At 38.7% G+C, this 23,016-nt stretch overlaps 1 protein-coding gene across 1 annotated transcript in view; it reads right to left on the bottom strand.

Moving 5' to 3' along the window:
* Positions 1–22,563, bottom strand: part of LOC306876883 (microtubule-associated protein 2-like) — a gene marked incomplete at its 5' end in the record, with an annotated part of 39,757 nt that extends 17,194 nt beyond the window's left edge. Inside the window, 6 exons of the mRNA XM_079428325.1 lie at positions 24–2,753; positions 3,808–4,098; positions 6,538–6,753; positions 8,812–8,886; positions 11,574–11,678; positions 22,350–22,563. Of these exons, the coding sequence (XP_079284451.1) occupies positions 24–2,753; positions 3,808–4,098; positions 6,538–6,753; positions 8,812–8,886; positions 11,574–11,678; positions 22,350–22,563 (3,631 nt within the window). The remainder of the gene's footprint in view (positions 1–23; positions 2,754–3,807; positions 4,099–6,537; positions 6,754–8,811; positions 8,887–11,573; positions 11,679–22,349) is intronic.
* Between the last annotated feature and the right edge of the window lie 453 nt (positions 22,564–23,016).

Below are 23,016 nucleotides of genomic sequence, written 5' to 3'. Positions count from 1 at the left end.
CAAAACAGATATTAATATCACACCTTGAGTATCCACCCAGGAGCTGTCTAAGATGGAGTCATCCATGGTAGTTTCATCTTTGTAGTCCTCGTAGCTTTGGGTTGGGGCCTCACTCTCTGGTACTTCTATCTCTTTAGCTGGACATACAGGAGGCTCAACAGGCTCTGGGACATCTACGGCTTCCTCCAAACTAGGAGCCTCCATCTCTACTTCCTGTGCCATTTCCACAGACTCCTCCTCCTCCTCTTCCTCCTCTTGGAGAAGCTGTGGATGTTCCTCCTCAGGGGGAGCTGAGAAGCGTACACTATGAACTGAGACTTCGCTTTCATCGATGGTCTGCACTACTGTAATAAAGTCATCTTCCACTGTCACCACTGACTCAATGGCAGCTCTAGGCTCAACAGTGTCTTCTGAAGCTATGGCCCCTTCCAAGACTTCCTCGTCTTCCACTTCTTCTTTCTCAACCACTTTTTCCTCCGCTTTTTCGACCACAACCTTATCTGGTTCAGTTGTATCTACCACCGGCTTCTCTTCCACATTAGGAGCTGGTTTTGGTTCTGGCATGACTTCATCAGGCTCCTCGGCAAGCTCCACTTCTTCCTCTACTTCTTGAGTCACTGTGGTGTCAAGAGGAGCCTCGTCTGTCTTAGAAGGAGCTGGCTGAGGTTTCTCCTCAGCAACTTTCTCTTTGAGGGGCTGCTCTGAGTCTTTCTGCTTTACCTCCTGATCAGAAGGTCTCTCCTCTCTAAAATATTTCTCAAATGACCCAACAGGAGATAATCTATTAGGATCTGTTTTAAGAGCTTCTTTCTCACCTGGTGATCTAGGTTTTTCAGTGTCACTAACATGCATTTTCTCCTCATCGGTAGCACTTTCTACAGAAGATGCTGGGGATGGTCTAATGGGCCGAGCAATTCTGTCCTTTGCAGCTCCAGTGAGCTGGTACACATCCTCTGCATCTACCTCTTCATAAGCTTCCTGATGCACAAGGTCTGGTTTATTCTTCACCTTCTCCCTGAGTTCCTGGAGCTCCCGTTCCTCCTCTACACTCAAAGGTCGGTCCTCCATCTCCAATTTACGAATTTGCCTCTCATAGTCAGCTATTTCAGCTTCGGTTTCAGCTGCAAGTTTGGAATCTGCATCAGGATCAGGCTTTGCTTCCTCAAGAGTAACCGTCACCTTCGGTGTGATAAAGATTTCAGTTTGTTTTTCTAACTGTCCTTTCTCATTATCAGGTAAAGTTGGGCTCTTAGTTTCTTCCAAATGCTCAGTCTTCAAAACATCAGACTCTTCTTGCTTAGTCTCTACAGGAGGTTTTTCAAAAGGTGTACTTTCAATTTCAAAGGAATCTACATTCTTCGGCTTTTCTTCATCTGGTTTTGCCTGTGGTGTAACAACCTCTGTTGGTTTCAAATCTTCAGTCGATGGACATTCCTGTTGTCCAAATGCAACAAGACCAGTTTCCTTCTCCTCTGATATCACAGTGTTGAAGATTTGAGAAGATGAGTCCATTGGACTGTGCACATCCGCAGGTGACGGCATGGGACCAGAGTATTCACTAAAGACACAATATCCTTGCTCCTCCAACTGCATTTCTCTCTTTGCAGCCATCTGGCCCTGGTCACCTTTGAACAAATGTGCTAAAGAATCACTTACTAGAGAAGACATGTCCATTGGGACGGACTTCCTTCTCATAATCTCTGGGTCTGTGTTGTCAGATGTCAACCTTGATCGAGTACCTGCCAAGTCCAGCATTTCAGGCAAGTCTGGGGCCATGACAGTGCCGTTCTTATAACAGCTCTTAGCTTGGACAGGGGATTCTGGAGACTCTGACTGTGGACTTGTCTTAACATCAGTGACTGTTGCCTGGGGAGGTGAAGATGATGGGGTTGTAGCAGAGGCAGATGTCTCCAGGATCAGTGGTGGAAACTGAGGGAGCTTCTCTACTGAGGGAGTGGTGACAGGAAGGTAATCGGCAGATTCGTCAAGGCTCCCACTAGTATGAGACATGATATCAGTGGCTAACGGAGAGAAGTTTCTTGGATGTCCTTGGGCATCACCATGATCCATTGCCCCAATGGTGATATTTAAAGAGTAACTTCGTTGATCTAGTGCCAGTTTTCCAGGAGACAGTCTGCAGTCATCTCTTCCGTCTACAGGTAAATCGGTGTGTAGTGTGTCTGCGCTACTTTTCGGAAGATCTGGTTGGACTTCCAAAGAGTGTGTTTGGGCAAAGGTGCTGTAACTGTTTTCAGGAAGTGGTAGGTCACAAACAGAGTCCTTCTGTTCTTCTGATTTAGTACTCAGCTCATAATACCCTTCTCCTTGAGACACGGAGGCATCTGTCTTAATTGTAGTGGTCTCAAAATAAGCAGACATCCCAGATTTGTCCTTCATGTCCCCCTCTGTTGTTATTTCCATTTGTTTGTCTTCAATTTGCCCTGGTTTGACCTCATGGATATTGCTGGATTCACACGTTTCGGTTGAAGGCTGTTTCACAGCACCACTTTGAACATCAGGCTTTTCAGCTGGAGGCTCGCAAGGTACTTTGGCATGACCCTGGTCACTTGGAGACACATCAAAATCCTCCATGGGGCATGTTCGAGCAAAGGGGCTATCTGGCATATCTGTGTCTCTGGCAAGGCTCTGGTAAGATGGGAGTTCATCATCTAGATGCATTACAGATTCGGTGAAGTCCATGCCAATGGGATCTGTCCTCTCACTGTCTGGTCGCTCTGCCTCCATCTTCACAGCTGAAAGTAAATCTCAAGTAGTCTGCATTGTATAGTATTATTAATAATTCAAAGTACAATATGTTTGCCAGGCCAACTACCACACAGACAGGCAAAGCTCTTGGTCAAATGAACTTCCACTTTCAAATAGCAGCAGCCGATGAGACACACATACCAATTCAGTGATGGAGTGATGGCATGGATATGACAGGACCAGCATGCAGACCCAGAACATTTCATGTTGCGTGGATGAGGTCCATAAAATGAGGATGAAATATCCAAGGAAGTGGTCCGAACACAATACTGATGTCATTACACCAGCAGCAAGATGGAATAGCTGATCTAAAAACTTCTGCCAAATACATATTCAGAGATTATGGAAAATGCATAGTGATTTTCATGTTCATATAACCAAATATTACACATACACGTGTGGCTATAATTGCTTGTTTTTAATTATTCAAAATTGTTCTGCATTTTGCATAATAAAATTAATTTAAAAAACACACTTATGTAAACCATGTGAAATGACAATGCTTTGAAAAAAAAATGAAACGATTTAAATTAAATCAACAAGCATAGCTTTTCAAAAGCCTTTGAAAATGAAGCATAACACAATATCACAAAAACAGAGGATTCTCATAGAATCCCACATGTAAAAACACAGGTGTTTTGTTGGAGCATGCAGCAAACATCACCCACAAACTGGCAATGTAGCTGGCAAATAAAAATTAACTGAGCAATGGATAACAATTAATGGAAGCGGTCGACCTGGCAGCAGTAGCATCAATAGAGAAACAAGCAGTAAAGTTCAGAAAAAGCTTAATCAGATAGCTAGCAGATGGCAGCTGCCCTGGGAAAAGTTTTAAGTAGAAAGACATTGACAGACAGACACACAGCTCTGGCCACAGAAGCAGGTCACCATCAAGCCTGTGTTGCCTTGCAGCATCAGCAGATAGAGGAGAGATTTGAGCCATCCACCCACATTCCCTCAGAAAGCTTTCACGATGCTTTCCCTTTGCTTTTTTTGTGATGGGAGAGAGAAACATGCAGGTTGTGAGAAGGATGGACACACCTTCTGCAGGGCTTTCTTGCCCCCCTGCCTCCTCAGCTCTCCCATTAGGGGCCTCGTCGGCAGCAGTAGCTGCCTGTGTGTGAACCTCAGATTGCAGGCCGGGCAGAGTCTGGGCCTCGCCTATGACCTCTGCCCGCTCTAGGAGCTCAGATGGGGGTTCCTGCTCAGGCTCCTCCCCACTCCACTGCTCCTCATCCTCCTCTTCCTCTAGAGCTGCTGCTGTTGCTGCGGCTTCTGAAGTCTCCTCCTCTTCCTCCTCCGCAGCTGAGAGACTCTCTATGGTCTCCTCTTCTTCATAGAGAGGGAGACAAGTGGAAACATCAAGACTATAGACAACACAGACTTGGGTTATTTGGGAATAAAAAGGTGGGACACTTTCAGCTCTATCAGTTATGAGGACATATCCAATGCAGTTTATGGCTTTTGCAAAATGTATATGTGGAATTTTCTCTGACCTTGAGTATATGAAGTAGTGGTAGATATGGATGAATAAGGAAGATGCTCATGCACATCAAACAAGATTCTTATTAAAGCATTTAAGCTGCTCTTCCACAATAGTTCTACTTTATCATCTAATGGAAATCTGATTCTGGACATACTGTACTTGTTTTAGAATTTTATTATTAAAATAAATGTAACTGATTCTTTTCTCACAATTACAAAGAACCATTTTTAGCAATGTATTTGACAAAAAAACAATCAATTTTAATCACTCTGCTTGTCTGTTTTGCTCTGTGACATGCATCGGTTGATTTCACTTTGACTTTGTTTGTAATCATTTTCATTAGAAGAGCAAAAAGAAACAAAATACTGGTCATAATGTGGCTAAAATAAAACTTGTTTCAGAACTGCTACCTACATCCAATAAAATAAAAACCAACCTTGCTTTCTGTGATATTGCTTAAATCAGTTTTTCAGACAATAAGCAATGGCGGTTTGTTCCCTATAGGCTGAAAAAAGAAAAATTCTAAAACTCTAAAGAACCAGATTATTCATTTCCAAATATGTACCTCTCCGTTACATTATTAATGCTTATTTCAAAAGTTTATGACAAATAGTCTATATCAGCTCCTTCATTTGTTCAATTTTATTCTTGAACATGAAAATATGACTTGCATACAACACACTTGCACACAATGCTGTGTGCATCTGCATTGTCTCTGTTAACCGAGACTGAACGAAACAAACAGCGACATAATAATGTCGGTCAGGAAGTTATTGAGATGTCAGTATGAATGAAAAACCAGGGGATGCAGAATTCTTGCTCAGAAAAAAGCTTATGATGTAGTTCATTCTCAGAGAGAGAGCGAGAGAGAGAGAGAGAGAGAGAGAGAGGGAGACAGAGCGAAAGAGAGATAAGGAACAGTCTCTGCTGGGAGCCAGGCTAGATATGGAGACCACACCAGGTCATACCTCAGCAGGATGCTGCAGTGGAACGAGGGATGAGAGAAGAGAAAGTGTATGAGGGAGAGAAAAAGGGAGAGGAGGCAGCAAACAAATTGGCAGCAAACTCATTGTCAAACGTTTTAAGGGATTTAATGATTCTAATTCCACTTAATGATCCCATTAATGGATTATTTTAGTACTTTTAAGGAAACAACACAACCTACTTTTAAAACTAAAAGTATAAGTAAAATAAAATAAAATAAAACAAAAAATTTGTAAAATAAATTAAACCTGAATGGAGATATAAAAAAAATGACCAAAGCATGTCACAAAACTAAAATTAATTAAAAAATAATATAATATTCTATCAATAATGCTAAAATAACACTGATTTAACTACATGTTGTCAGATTAGTCAGTAATTTCACAAGCAATAATTACTAATTCACAAGTTATAATAACTCATTAACAGTTTTCCGTTAATTTTCAATTGGATATAAATGAGAGTTTTTCACTGATTCATTATTGTCTAGTGATTCTCATCAAATTCAATTAAGGTTGCAAGCTCATTGCTTAGCCAAAATTAAGCAATAAAGAAGTTTAGAGACCCAAAAAAATGGTTCTTGATCACCAACCCTACTTCAATTGGAAATACAACCCACAGTGTAGAAGTTGTTTTGGTGCTGAAAGTGATTAAGCTTTCTTCACTGATGCAATAAGGTCAGAGATGCTTGTGTGTGTGTGTGGGCCACCATGTGAAGAGCTGAAAGTCTTCCTGTGATCTACAGCATGTGTACATCAGCAGGTTGGAGAAATGTGAGGGGCCTGTTGAGACGCATGAATACATTATGGGCCTGATGAGCGACAATCAAAAACACAAATGGACAGACAGGCTAACATACGGGCAGACAGATGCAGAGACAAGAAGACGGCAAACAGGCAAAGGAGAAAATGTGCACAGCATGCACAAATGTCCTGCTGATGGTGCAAGTCATTTGGATTTCATTTTCAGAGTCAGTGATTTTCCTCCATAGCAGCGGGGATTTTGCCTAAAAACACAAACGCTCTTGCCTTTTTACTGCACAGCACAAAAGTTGCGCAAAATCTAAATGACTTGCAATGAATAAGGTACAAAAACAGATACCACCCCCACAAGACACGCTTCAGTCAGATGGGCACGACACAACAGAGACAAAAGACAGGAAGAGGCGGACCAGAGAGAGAGAGCGAGAGTGAGAGAGAGAGGTGTTGATGCTGAGCTAAAGAAAGAAGTGGAAGGAAAGAGGGAGAAAAAGGAGGAGGAGGGGAGGAGAGAATGTCAGAGAGGAACCATGCGAGGTTCACCTTCAATCTGTCTAAACGCGGCGGCCTGCCCTGGGGGGCGAGAGCCAGAGCGCGTCCACTCTGGGCTGAATAAAGGGTGCTCATAGTATTCCTCGTCAGAGTGGTAGGGGTCATCCTCAGGCACAGACACTGAGATGGAGGGGGCGAGGAACTTGCACCTCTCGCGAGAATTTTGGAAGCGGCGGAGAGGACCTGCTTCCTCCTCATCCCCTACATCTACAAATAGACACAAGGAAAAGAACTGCAGGGAAATCTGGACAAAGAAACAGAGACAAAGAGACAGAGAGGAAAAGGAAGAAAGCTAGAAAGGGTGGAGCAAGTAAGGGAGGAAAAAAGGAACAAGTGAAAGAGAGAAAGTAAAAAGGGAGGTGTATCAGAATATGCTAAAATTGAGAAGGGAAGGGAGGAGATAAAGAGAGAGAGAGCCAGAGAGAGAGAGAATAAGGAGCTAAAAAAAAGTCAGGTGGAGAGAAATAAAACAAGATAGGAGTATGTGTACTAAAAAAGACCTAGACACACACAACACAAACACATAATGTCGAGAAACACAAAGTGTGACTGCAGCGGTGCTATGCCATAACCAGAGTCTGAACATCCCGAATTACATTTTAGAGGTTTGTCTGAAACTGAAGATCTAAAGCAAATGAAACTGCATCAATATAAAGTTTCTGCTTAAAGTCAACATGAATTTTACTTTTGTAATGTGAAATATTTGTGTGAAACATTATATAACTAGTAAAATAATAATAGGGATGCACAAATAGTAAAATTATGTCTAATAAGTGTGTGCCAGTAAGTCAATAATTATTTTCCTCTTAGCCGATAACTGATAATTGGCCAATAGAAATATAAATTGTATTCATTTAAAATAATTCTGTTAAATAAATTGAATGTTGTTTATTGCCATATCAGTTTCACAGGCTATTTCATGACCAATACGGATTCAACATTCACTAAATTCAAGAGTAACACTCTATTTTAAGGTGTCCTTGTTATACACGTTTCATGTACTTACTATTATAATAACAATAAATTATGCTATATACTTGCAACTAACCCTACACCAAAACCTAATCCTAACCCTAACCACAAAGTAGTTAATTAATATTACTCATTAATTAAATGTATAATTACACTGTAACAAGGACACCTTAAAATAAAGTGTAACCAATTCAAGCAATATAATAAATGTAATAACTTAATAATGTAATTTGTAATAAAAAAAGATTAAACAATTTTATATATGGAATATCAGACAAAACCTAATAGTGACAATATACTCATCCCTGATTAAAATTATTTTGGTCAAGATGACATCAGCCACAAAGGAAAGTTGTTCAAAAGTTGAGAAAGTTATGCACAATAATACCAGGAACATGTATTAAATGGAGTAAATTTGGATTTCATGTTGACTTTAAGTATGCGCTTAATGACTGCATTTGGCGTAGCTTCCCCTGAAGGCTGTTAGTGATTGTGTTAATGACATTAGTGTTTAGTTTAGTATCTTCAGAGAGTGATCTGAGCATGGCATTGACCTACCACAGACAGTACAGACAGACACAGTCAAAATGACGAATGAGCAAAAGCCCACAACATCAACAGCATCTACGACACAACATGCAAAACTAAAGACAAGGACACACAGAGGAACTGAGAAAGGTTTGGAGCAATCAACAGATCTGATTTTGGAGAGAGGATGAGCAGGCAACCTGAATGCCACACCGTTTCAACAACAACCTGGAAACATGAGCTGCAGGTGAGACAGCGCAGCATTCAGTTCAAGGTTCAAGGCTTTCATGCAAGGTGGAGTCAAGATCCATGGTTGGGCGGGGTATAAGGAAAGGTTAAGTTTGATTGGTTATGAGAACTGGAAAGGGGTTGGGTCACTTTGGCGTGAGTTTTGATCAAGATAAGCTCCCGGAGTTAGCAAAGATGAAGATGAGGCCATGTTTAAGAGCTGGAGATACTGGATGAGGAAGAGGAGGTTGACTTGAATGATGTCAACAAAGGAGGCAAAGTTGATCCTGCAAACACAACTCCATCAATCTTTGGACTGGCCCCACAAATCAGTGGAGCGTGGGCATCTGTAGGTCACTGTGACGGGCGAAATAAGCCTGGAAGGGGTGGGACTAGCAGGCGTCCCCAAATAGAACTCCCTCATTCAAGCCAGGGTCAGAGGGCGACCGGAATACTCATGGAAAAAAAGGTGTTCAAGTTCTTTCAGTGTGTTTTTCACCTCACCTCTCTCCATACACACAAGAAGCATGACCCTACCTTGATCCAAAGGCCCAAAATGCTCTGCTGCAGGGGACGGAGGAGGTGAGGGCGGCAGGTTTGCAGAGTCCTCCACTGCAAACAAACAGAAGAAAAGAAGAAGAGATCAAGACAATGTTCAAGATCAGATCAACGCAGTTACAGTTCAGGCTTCCCATTGGGTCTGTTATAAAACCAACTGAACTGCCTACAGAGAAAGAATTTTAAGGCAACCTACAGTAGGAGATTTAAATTAAAGTTCCAAGGTTCTTCAAATTCTAAGAAAATGTTGCATGTGTGTCCTTCATGAAGAAGGTGAAAAAGAGAAATACTGATTATAACTAAATTAAACTAAACAATAATACTAAAAAGTGCATTATATGTATTTTTATGCTAACTTGATTATCATATCATGAGCTTAGTGAACTACTGAAAACAAAATTTAGGGTCTGTCTTTAATATTTGTATTCAATTAGGATGCATTAAATTGCTCAAAAGTCACAATAAAAAAACATTTGTACATAAAGTAAGCAAGGTTTTGGAATATGAGTCTACAAATATGAGTTTGTTCCTTTTTTACCTTTAAATAGTAACTATAGTAAAGAACAGACAGGTAACGATGATGAGAAGTAGAGGGAACTAGATCAGGAAATGCAAGCAAGCTCTGATGTGACATTTTCTTAATTTTAAGTATGAACAATTTCTGTAAATGCCCACACAAGAAAAATAAACCCCTTGAAACCCAGTGGGCATGTTTTAACAAGGAAAGAAAAGATTCACGTCGGGATAAAATTGTATCTTAAAATGCAATTAGCTTGTATTAGCTTATAAAGGGACTCCAAGGGGCAAGCAGTTTAATAACAATAGATTTGAATGTAAAAATACCCCCACCCACCCAAATGAAATAAATGGGGTTGTGTGTGCGAGAGAGTTATTTCTAAGGATATGCTGAGCAGAGAGGAGTCAGGGCTCAGGATTGATATGCTGAATACTTTGCCGTCTCTAATCCTTTGAGCTCTTCTGACAGACCGACTCAACATCAAGCGTGTTAGTGCAGAAATCATTATCTAATTTTGCTGACTAATTCCAGCAATTCCAGCAAGTGGAAACTTAGAGCTACAGAGTTTGTTTCATTTTTCCTTTTTCTTTGAAGTCTGACAATGAAGCATCTGAACATTTTGAACTGAGTTTGTAATGGAAAAAAGGATGACCGCAAGTTCATGTTCATGTGTGCCATTATATGTTTGTACTATTTTAGCTTTCTAATGATGTGAACAATTATGCTGTTCAATAAGTAAATTCACACCCTAATGTCACCAGCATACTGCACAGTCCTCATAAAGCAAAACACAAGCAACACATGCTCACAAATTAACTTTCAAAACCAAGAAAGCTCAGATAAAACCACAGCACAAAAGACATGCAGTACAACCACAGAAACCAAGAAACAAAAGTCCACTTTTACTATGACCAGGCAGCCATTAAAGACAGAGAGGGCTAAAGGTTCACCCTAATGCTGACCCTCTCTGCCCTGTGTTGGCACACACACACACACAGATCGCCAGGGGCGGGTGGGTACAGAAATCAAGCAGAGAGGAGCTGGGACAAGTCAGCTGTCAGGGCAGATATGCCATTATAAAGGAAAAACAAGTGCCCTGCTGAAGCTTTCCACAGCTTTGATCAGTTTACACACAGAACAAGAAATGGATACACAGAACAACAATGATCACATACCACAGAGATAGGGAAGCAAAAATAAAACTTATTTGAGTACTGTCTCTCCATGTTGTGTTTGACAAACATGAAAATATGTAAACATTTAAAGGAACAGTTCACCTGAAAATGAAAATGAATGAAAAATCTTGGCATATGCACTAGCTCACCTAGCGTATGATAAGTAGTGATGTCTGATTCATGAAGGGTTGTTATTTTAAGCTCATGACATAAAGCTATTGTATAGTTTTAGAAGACTTACAATGTAGCACACAAGACACCTGGACTACTTTTCTTATAAGTTTAATGTTTTTTTTTCATCCTTTCTGAAACTTAAAAGCAACAGTTTAAAGTACAGAACTGCTCAAAGGTTACAGTAAAATGCAGTTCATTTTAGGACATATTACACAAAGTAAATACAACTGCTACTCAACTTTAATATATTTTAAAATTTTCAGCATCCATTAGTTCAGTCTTCAGTGTCACATGATCCTTGAGATGTCATTCTAATATCATTCTAACATCATTTTAATATCTAATAATTCTATTACTGTCACTGTAATTAATCCTTTCTGAATAAAAGCATTAATTTCTTACTAATTTTACTGACCCCAAACACTTGAACAGTAGTGTACATACATGAGCAACCTGTACATTATTCAGATTTCTCCTATTATGTTCCAAGAAAGAAAGAAATATGAATTTGGAATCAGTATTTTTTTATTATTATTAATTTGGAATCAGTAAATGGTGACAAGTTTCATTTTTAGGTGAATTATTACCTTAAGGTGTAAAATAAATCACAAAGACTCATTACCCAGAATTATATAATTATAAACAGCAAAAACTACTTGTGACCAGTGTCTGTACACTTTGCTAAGAGCCTTCTGGAAGCACCTCCGAAAAGGAATTCAAAAACCAAAAAAAAAAAAAATAAATCCTTACTGTTCCCACAGCCTTCCATTTTTATCTTCTCATCTCTGCATCTCACCAATACAATAAAGTCGTTTAAGAGCTGGCCTGAGTGTGGCCAACCTCCAGTATCTCAGGAGGCTCTCCTGCAGGCCTACCTGATGGCAGCCTGACAGCAGTGTCCAGATGCAGCTCCTGCTCTCCCTTCAGTACTGCTACCGCTTCGGCCGTAACCTCCTGCACGATCCGCGCTGATACTTGCTCTGTGCGACACATACACATACACACACACATCAACACATGCCCACATGAGTAAGTTCACGGGCAAATATTCACACATATTTTCTGAATCAATCCAGACAAGATTTCTTCACTTCTTATGTTATAATAGAACACTTTTTAATCAATCAAACAATTCCGGCAGTCCAATTCCAACAATTCCAGTTAAGCACTGCAAAGAGATCTGAGCCAATGAGAATGAGACTGTATTACATTGTGAGCACATTATAAGACAACTGTACACACATATGGTGGCCCACACACGCAATTAAAGGAATAGTTCATCCAAAAATGGAAATTCTGTCATTAATTACTCATCCTCATGTCATTCCAAACCTGTAAGACCTTTGTTCATCTTCAGAACACAAATTAAGATATTTTTTATTTAATCCAAGGCGCCAAGGTGGCGTGGAGAAGAATTGTTGACAAAAGTTGTTATTTTTGTTTTCTTTGTGCACAAAAAGTATTCTCGTAGCTTTGTAAAATTACATTTGAACCACTGATGTCACATGGACTATTTTAATGATGTCCTTACTACATTTCTGTGCCTTGATCATGATAGTACCCTTGCTGTCTATGGAGGGTAAGAAAGCTCAAGGATTTCATCAAAAATATCTTAATTTGTGGTCCGAAGATGAATGAAGGTCTTACAGGTTTGGAACAACATGAGGGTGAGTAATTAATGAGAGAATTTCCATTGTTGGGTGAATTATCAATTTAAGGTCTTTGTTGGTGTAAGTAAAAAATATCAAATGGTTTGAAACAATATTAGTAAAAACAATCACAGAGACTTCCCATAAACAAACACAGAGCACAAACAACTCTAAATGTTTCATTTCTACTCTTATACTACCATTCAAATGTTTGGGGTCAGTAAGATTTTTAAATGTTTTCGAAAGAAGCCTCTTATTATCAACAAGGATACATTTATTTGATCACAAATACAGTAAACATAGTAATATTGTGAAATATTAATACAATTGAAAATAATTGTTTTCTATTTTAATACAAAAAGTAATTAATTACGGTGATGGCAAAGCTGAATTTTCAGCAGCCAGTGTCACAGGATTGTAAACATGCTGATTTGGTGCTTAACATTTCTTAATATCAACATTGAAAATAGGGGTTGACCGGTATGTGTTTTTTAGGGCAGATGTCAATACCGATTATTACAGATCAAGTAGACCGATAACCAGTATTTTAAACCAATATATAAGTCTGGTGTAAAAATGAAAATTAATGTCAAAATTAAAAATAACAAAGGGTCAGATAAAACCTTTTTTTAAATGCTCTTAAATTATTTTATCGGCAAATCGGTTTTGAAAATGAACGATACGGATAACCACAAAAATGCCTAATATCGGCACCCATAATCGGCCAGGCCAATAATCGGTCGACCCCCTAATTGAAAACAAATGTTCTGCTTGATACATTTTTCAGGTTTGTTTGATTTATGGAAATTTCATTTGTTTGAAATACAAATCTTTTGTAACATTATAAATGTCTTTACTGTCACTTTTGATCAATTTAATATAACCCAGTTGAATAAAAGCATTAATTTCTTGAAAAAAGGATCTTACTATCCCCAAATATATCAATGCCAGTGTATGTGGCCTAATAAATATCTAAAGAATAATCCTTACAGAGACAAATGAGCACTTCAATATAGCCCCAAATATTACAATGTCTCATTACTGTCTTACTCATTTTCCTAAGTAGACAGACAAATTTACAGTGACATATAATTTATCAATGAAGCTAAAAATGCTGCTCAATGTGACAATCACAGCCAATCAAAAACCTGATTTTGAAACCAGATGGCTGATAAAACTGTTCTCATTGGCTGTTTCTCATTGCTTCCGGCAATCACAGCTTATTAAGACAAAAACTCAGTTTTAGAAGAAATCACTCCTTATCACTTGTCGCTTCAGTTAGGAAAGAATGTTAGAAAACATACATTATATTAACAGCTAGACAATGCAAAGACATAACTGCACATTATAAAAGATTGAGTCAGTCTACAAATCTATTCTTCTCTATAATTGCTTAAATATAATTTCACAGCAAATAAATTTAACTTCCAATGTGTAATTCAGCTTTATCTATGTCCATTCAGAGGATATTAATTTGAACCTCTAACGCAAAGGAAAACACTCCCAAAAAAAGAAAAGGAGAAAGCTGAAAATGGCAAGAAAATTGGCAGCACTTTGAGAGAGTAAATTGTCATGGTAACGGTAGATTGGGGAGGTAAAGAAGAGACCGATTAAGCAGCGGGCAGAACACAGCCCACGGATTGGCTGGCAACACGCGTCCAGGGATAGATTCTGCTTTAAAACGGTGCTATTAAAAGTATCCCTCGACTCTTAAAGACACTAACACATTTGCTGCATTCTTACAACACATCAGATAAATTTCAGTGGTGTCAACAGTCTGATTTTAATCTCAAGATGGATCTACAATGCAATGGCCACCCATAGCTGATGATTGTCAAAGACAGTGCCTGCAAACCAACTGTGTAGGAGTAAGAGTTTAAATGTGTTCCAAAAGCACATTTAGTGCAATGACAAGCTCAGTATAATGTTGTAAACAGTCATGAATCGTTGTTGTGTTTGCAATATTAATCATTTAACATGCAAGCACAAGCCGAGGCATTTCAATTTAACTGAAGTTGATGCTGCAACGATCAGCTAACATGTGCTCAGACACGAGGCCGACACATTAGCACAGACGGAGAAAAACACGGCAGTGAGGCTTACGTCAAAGCTTTCTGAAGAGATGCGAAGTGATTAAGGGCCATTTGCTACTCCCACTCTCTCTCTCCAGTGCAAACAGGCTGCATGATGGGAGTCAGCAATGCATCGCTTTTGTTTCTTGTGCACTTTTCAGGCACAATTTTCACCCACCTTACAGCCCCAGCATCAGCCCACCCACCATACACACGCACAGAAAGGGAAAAGAGTTTTGCTCAGATCCCATTAGAATAATGTTCACCCACGCAGACTCGAGTTTGTGGTACGCCACCAACCTGCGGTCAGACTTCTCTAGAAGAGAGTCACAGTAAATAATTCACTCAAAATGACAATTCTGTCATTATTTAGTCACACTCATGCCGTTCAAAACCTGTGTGATGTTGTTTTTTCACTTAAAATAGTCCTTGTTGCTGTTTTTAAAAAGGCAAAACCAACAATAAAGAACAAGACAAGTAATTTTGACTATATTACAAGTCTTCTGATGTTATACAACAGTTTTATGTGATGAACAGTCTAAAATGTCATTATTTACTGAATCTCTTTCATAGACTAGTGGATCACTAAATCATTGTACTGAACTTCATAAATGAATCACCCAACCCTCAATCTTTAATGCAGCTCTTTTCTGCACAACAGAATGTGATTTGAGAGCTGCAAGAACAACAGAATGACAAATTTAATTTGGTTAAATCAAACAAAATCATTCTATGCCTTCAGACGACTTATAGTGCAAGAGTCATTGAAGTACTTTATTATTTAGAAATGACTATTGTAATGATTTGTTTTGGGGGTGTACTAGAACATGCTCTCATGCTTGGTGGTTAGAAAACACACATTATTTTTCGCATAATTTACATTATTATTTCAATACCTCTCTCCCCAGCCTGGCACAAATGGCTCGATTAGTTTCGGGTTTGATCAAGGCCCGCCTTCCGAAAAACGAAATGTGTTGTGATTGGTTAGCTGTCCCAGTGCATTGTGATTGGCGAATAGCTTAAGACCTTTCCACACTGAGCGCGAAAAAGCAAAACGAATTTCGGACGCAATGACGCGCTGGAATAGTATGGTGTTTCAGTACTGCCCCGCCCCTTGCCAAAGCATCAAGTTCGTCAATATTGCCATATCAATTCAGACCCCGAGAATATTGAACAAGAGGATCACGCATGAACCTTTGCACGCACGGATATTGCAAGACATTAAAGTGGTAATGTTATTGTTGTTGTTGTTTGGCTAAATCACGTTTTAGATAGGATATCAACAACAGCTTAAAAATAACTGCATTTACTATGTACAGATAAATGCAACGGTAATATGTATTATGTTTATTGTTCTTTAATTCTATTATAACATGAAATGCAGTGAAACTGTTATACAGTTGAATTTATTTGTACCATAGTCCCACAGAGTTATACTATTTGTGGCAGCATAAATAAGCAAATTCATTCTCTGCCAGTGGGAGCCGCTGTTGGAGTGGTAGAGATCGAAGTTTTCTCGGTAACGCTGTACACAAAGCAGCGCTCCGCTCACAAACGCTGCTTTATCAGACATTACATGCAAGATGAAATGAAAATGACATCCAAAATTTTCTGGACAGTCAATTTCCTTCAGAAATACAGTGATAAAAAAACACCCGCACCGGGTTTCGATTTTTAAACGTGCAGTGCTCAACTAAGCGTTCTCCCCACCCGCCAACCATTCGAATATCGGTAGGCGGGATTTACTTTAAAGATTTTCTAATGGGCCCTTTGTGACATCACAAACACAGGAAAGCAACGCTGTAGTCCAAACGAGCAGTTCGTTAGTTCTTGAAAAGGTTTTTTTTTTTTTTTACGAAATATCTCCCTTTGGAGTGGACTTTGTAGATCTTTTTATCTACACAAACTACACACTGACTAAAATTCAAAAAGGGATAAAGCATAATAGGACCCTTTTAAGGTGTCCTTGTTACATATATGTACTCACTATTATAATAACAATTAATTATGCATAATAACATGCAAGCAACCCTAAGCCAAACCCTAACCCCAACCATATAGTAAGTAGGCATGTAGTAAATCAATATTACTCAGTATTTAAATGTTTAATTGCACTGTAACAAAGACACCTTAAAATAAAGTGTAACCATAAACAGCAACGAATTAATTGTTCATTCTTAATTAATGTTAAGTTTCCTTTATAAGGTTATTTCAGAGCACTTCATGATAATAAACAGGAAACAATAATAGGAACTCACAGTAAAATTTTACCAAAATTTCTACATTTTATGCTTTATAGAAAAATATTTTATGTAGGAACAACATCAAAGTGAATAAATGACAGAATTGTTCAGCAAACTATTCCGTCACTCGAGTGTTTTTAATCTACAACTACAGCTGCTAATAAACTGCATCATTTCCTGGAAAAAGATGTTTACTATGTAACGATGAATTTGAAATAACAAATTACATAAGCTGATCTTCACAGCCAATTACTGCATGACTCAACAGGAGGGCAGAGAATATGAACATGACCAGAGACCCAGTGAATTGATTCATTTGTATATATATATATATATATATATATAGCTCTCTCTGGTCTAATAATCAAATGAAACTATACGGCCTGTCATCTTTTTAACTATATTTTTCAGTATATCTCTCTCTTTAACCACCTACTTTATAGCTGCACCATGTCTGTAGCTGTGTCACTATAGATTCACTTTCAGGGCAAACCTGACCAGTCTATCAGCGTCTTTGTGTCTGACAGATGTGCTGGTGTGTCTACCAAGCATCCCCCTCTCTCCCCCCTTGTGCCTGTCCACACCCATCTGCAAGAGATGTGCTCGGACTGCTGATCAGATGGGTTTGCCTCCAGCACACAATAGCTCCCATCCCTGAGACATCAGCACACACAATAAGTAAATACCCAAAAAAGTAGCCCAAACACAGCCACACACTAAAATATGAAGAATACTGCGTGGTACATGTTATTCACATGGACAGTCATATTTCCCCTTAGACAGGTTGCAGAAATCAGAGTCAAATCTATTTGCCAGCATTTTTAGAAAACATGCAATATAGACACACAAGTGCAAATATGCTAACAACTAGTTATTCTCATGCCTCTGACCAACAACCCGTTAGAAAAATCAAAGCTCTTACCAAAAAGTGAGTGCCGGTTATCTGGTTGTCTGGAGGCAAATGCTTCCCTGTGCACTCTTAGTCGTGTCTGCCTGCCAAAAGAAAGCCGGGAAGGAGGAGGGGGATGGCTGGTACTCCATGCCAGGACTCCCCCGCCAAAGAGCAGAGCTGTTGCCACAGCAACACACAGCCTGGGCCCAATCTGAATGGTCTCCCAGCATGCTTCGGCTGTGGGTTTTGCCGCCCTCAGTGTGTGAGTGACACACCGCCGTATAACAGACTCTCTGCATCTGTGCTGCTATCTCATGGTTTCTCTAAATCAGTTTATCTCAAACTGCAGGTACTGTGCGTAGCTTGTAGGTCATGAAATATTCCAATGCAACACTTCACAAAAAGGTTCAATTCATTATTGCATCAGGTATCATGAACTAACAATAGACTATTAATAATCTATTGTAGGTTAATTTATGACATGCATAAATACACTACTGGTGATTGTTGATTCCTGCTCTTTCAACCTGAAATTATACAAATGTTTAGCATACTGTAGAGGTGTTTACATAATTCATTAAGTTGTTAATTAATACAGTAAAAGTATTGTTTGTTGTTTGTGCTTGGTTAGCAAATTAAATCCTAATGTTGGTGTTACCCATTCCAAGTGCTCAATGATAAATTGCAATAAAATAAAATGCATTAAAATAAAATGCAATGATTAATGAACACATAACAATAAATTAATCCCTGTAAAAAGCCACAAGATTCGAGATATAATTCAAGTTTATGCTATGTCTAGTTATGTATCAAAGTTTCATACACGAAATAAAATAAAATAAAATAAAAATAAAATAAAATGCTATAATTAATAAAATTAATTAAATTAATTCCGAAAAATGTGACAAGATTTGAGACATTCAAGTCTGTTATGTCTAGTTATGTCAAAGTTTCAAATCCTAAATGTAAGGATTCAAATAAAATAAAATAAAATAATGCTGGAAAATATTTTTACGATGCTAACAAGCAGACTTAAATATGGTTTTTATGTAATTCACACCATTATTGTGCACCATTCCAGGCCGGCAAGCTTTTCAGTCCAGCCCCTATAATTCAAGCCAACAGCTGCCTCAGCAAGCAATCTCTCTCCCTCTCTGCTTTTCAAGTGTCCGTTCTTTATGCAAAGCAATGTCATATGTCGCACTGTCAGTATTTCGGTCTAGCGCCTCTTGTGTGTCTGAAGGGCTCTTGTGTGTGCTGGCCTTGCCAATGCCCCTTAGCTCAAAAATCTCACCATCACAGAGTCACGGGTCACAGAGGCAGAGAAACTATTCTCAGGGAAGGTCTTTCTCTCCACAGGGGCACATAGTCAGACCCACTCTTTAAAATCGAGCAGTTTTACTCACGTCAATAGTGAACTCAGTGCTGAAATATGAAAACACAACCTGGAATCATTCATTAAACACATAGATGTAAGCAAAAGAAACAAGTCATTCTCTTGGCTCAGTGATTTATAACGGCAGGTTTGTTAATGAGAAACGCATGAGCAATGTTAACACACAACCCTGGCTGAAGGATCATTAGCATTAGAGTTGGGAAGTCCATTTCCATCACTCACTGTCAGGGATCACTGTGGTGATGCTTTCTGCCTGGCTTTACGCTGTATTAAGTATTTATGGAGGTGACAAGGGAACTGTGATGATTTATACAGAGGACAGAGATTACTGGAAAGCACAGGGATTTTATAAACACATAAAACTGCTAATAAAAACATATTATACGTTGTCTACTGTACACTTAGCTATCAGCGGTGACATATAGTAAGAGTAAACCGTACATGATGGGAACATTATCTGGAAAAAAATGAAAATAAATGGACATATAATCATATAATAAGGAATCATATTCTCCTCGATCTTTTAAGATGAAAGAGCTTGATGTACTATGAAAACATACTGTAACTTTTAGAACTCAGAAAAGAGCAGTTATTAAAACAAAGTTATGAAAATGACTTCAACTTTTTGACATCACACAGAAAAATTAATTAAAATTGCACAGTCAATGGCACCTTTTGATTATCAGAAACTTGACCCACCCAGTCATGGTCAGGTGACAAGGGCAAAGTACAATAGATGCCATTATTCCTAAAAACAAGAAGAACTAATGTGGGAAACGTCCCATGATCTCAGTACAGTTGCTAATTTCATATGTGAAAAGGGACATTTCTAAAAACCAACTATTGCTTATGATTAATTATTAATTAATTATTATTGGGGAAGTCGTGGCCTAATGGTTAGAGAGTCGGACTAGTAATCGAAAGGTTGCGAGTTCGAGCCCCCGGCCGGCAGGAATTGTAGGTGGGGGGAGGGAATGTCCAGCGCTCTCTCCACCCTCAATACCACGACTGAGGTGCCCTTGAGCAAGGCACCGAACCCCCAATTGCTCCCCGGGCGCTGCAGCATGGCTGCCCACTGCTCCGGGTGTGTGTTCACGGTGTGTGTGTGTGTGTGTGTGGATTTGTTCACTACTCACTGCTGTGTGTGTGCACTTGGATGGGTTAAACGCAGAGCACCAATTTCGAGTATGGGTCACCATACTTGACAATACGTCACGACTTTAAAAAAAAAAAAAAAATTATTATTATATAAAATGAAAAGTGTATATGCAGTTTTAAGTGAGATGTCATATGTGAGATGTGAGCAGATGTCAGAGTGTTACTTTGCTTTTACTTTACTTAAGTGCAGAAGGGCACTTAGAACGATGCATCTGTCTCTTCATATGTCCGTCTAACTCTTCGTCCTACTCTTCATCTACAAATTTAACATCAACATGTCTGCTGATGTGTCTGTTCTACCCCTGACTGGACTCCCAGACTGCCTCTGCATAACCCCTCACACATTGTACGAATCAGTGCAATCCATATGACAGAATATAATTGTATTAACACTGTCAGTAGCCTAGTATGAAAAAACATGATTTTCTTATGTGCTTTTGGGGTAAAATCTGGGGTAAAGTGTGATTAATTATACTGGACAAAGCTAATTCATCTTAATATTCATAACATAAGAATGTTATTCATGCACTATCATTCAACAGTTTATAGTTGGCAACGTTTTTCAATGTTATTGAAATAAATCTGTTATGCTCACCAAGGCTGGATTCATTTAATCAAAATATAAAAAGTAATATTGTGAAATATTATTACAATTAAAAATCACAGTTTTCTGTTTGAATGTATATTAAAATATAATGTATTCCTATGATGACAAAGCTGAATTTTCAGCAGGCATTTCTCCAGTCTTCAGTGTCACATGATCCTTCAGAAATCATTCTAATATGCCGATTTGATGCTCAAGACACATTTCTTACTATTATCAATGTTGAAAATAGTTATGCTGCTTACTATGTTTGTTTTTTCAGCATTCTTTGAAATCGGTTTATTTGAAATAGAAATCTTTTGTAGATAGAATACTATTACTTTTGATTAATTTAATATATACTTGTTGAAAAAAAATATTAATTTCTTTAGAAAAAAAAAACTTTTTTAGCAGTAGTGAATTTTTTTTTAACATTGATTTTGGGGTGAGACATTTGTAAAATTCCTTGTTATATGCCTGTAATGGCACGTGTTCTTGTGCCTGTGTGTACATGTACACCCATACAAATGTCCAGCAACGCCGGTATTGTTTGTGTGTGTGTGTAATAGACAATTATGATCCATCATTAGAGGGGTAATAAACAGCAGCACTCCCTCCCCCAGTGTAGGTTCACAGCAGCAGCTCTCAATATCAGCGGGTTGCCATGGCAGCTGCTCCCCTGCAATTTACTCTGCCAGACCTTTGTTCAGCATCCCTGCAATCTTTCCTTTTACATTTTTTGTGCTGACATGAGAGAAGCGCCACCTCATTTTCTTCCTCGTACACCCTTGAAGCCTCACAAATACCCAGACAGAAAAGCTCTGGCCTAACTTACTTCCTCATGCCAGAGTCGTCTAAACTCTCTGGTCTCCAAAAACAAGATTAAACTGCTTTGGAGATGTAAGTGCAAGTGTATAGCACACCATGACTTTTAAAATGGCAACACACTGTTATTAACCCTAGTCTATCATTGCAATGGAAAAAAACAGACATAATTGTTCACTTGGCTAATTATGTCTTTCCTTTCACTTTACGTTAATAGCTGTCCTGCATGACGGAACGCAGGGAGCTTGTGTTATTTTTTTATGAAATATTAAGATAAACCATCTGTGGATAATATGTAATTTGGCTGCTCTGAACTACAGTATCTATTATAACTATTATATCTATTATAACATTTCAGTCATGAAAGTTTGCAACCATATTACACCCTCGCTCATTGCAAAAGAAATGTCAACTGCTGGCTGAAATCAACAGTTTATTATTCTAACAATCTATTATTGTTGTTTCAATTAAGTAACACTGCCCCTGAGCATATATATATATATATATATATATATATAGTATATAAACAAACACACATATATGCATACACTCACAGTCTTGCAGGCTCTTCCTGTCTAAGTGGGCAATTCTTAGCCAGAAATAACAGCAATAATGACCAGACAATACGCCGCAAGTCACACGCCTGCCTAGATGAGACTATTTGACCTCTTTCATAAAACAACTTGGAAAGGAAATCCTTAACAAATTTCACTTCAATTGCTGTGTAAAAAAATCTGAAGTCAAAAGATAATCATATAGCACTGATTGAAGTCATTAGTCATAGGGTTTCCTGTGGACAGAAGCTCATGTGAAAGGCATTTTCTGCTTCTCACCAGCAGTCACAGCGTGTCCAGAGGTAAGGTCTCCGTTGAAGCCGTTCTCTTTGGCGTAGGAGGCGGCAGAACCAGCGTGGTCACTGCCAGGCTGGCAAGTCCTGAAGGTAGAAGAGAAGCCGTTCTCTCCATGCCCACCTGGCGAGGATGAGCCCTGGGCTCCCGGAGATGGCCACTGGGGGCCGCTGTCCTCAGGCTGCCGACCGTCTGCCATCTGAACCAGAAGGGAAGGGGTCACTCCTTACTCCTGAATGATCAGAAAAATGCTTAATGTTAATACACTGACTGAACAGAAAGCCACTGGAAGTCAATCAACAAGATTTAACTAAATACTGCACCATACATGCTATATATATCAGAACGCAGTGTACAAAATATTAACAATAAAGATAGACAATATTATAGTACATTATGACCTGATCACATCACATGTTAAATTCAGAGAATTTATTATTTAGCATATTATACATAGTAAGATTTTTTTAAATAAATACTTTGTCAACAAGAATGCATTAAATTGATCAAAATTGACAGTATATTTCTAAAACATTTGTAATGTTACAAAAGATTTTGGTTTAAAAATAAATTTGTTATTTTGAACTTTCTTTTCATCAAAGAATCCTGAAAAAAAGACATATCATGGTTACCACAAAAATATTAGGCAGCA

This window comes from Barbus barbus (assembly GCF_936440315.1).
Source record: "Barbus barbus genome assembly, chromosome: 11".
In the NCBI taxonomy this organism is placed as follows: Eukaryota; Metazoa; Chordata; class Actinopteri; order Cypriniformes; family Cyprinidae; genus Barbus; species Barbus barbus.
The sequence above is the reverse complement of the archived record's forward strand: the minus strand, read 5'-3'. Positions and strand labels throughout refer to the sequence as shown.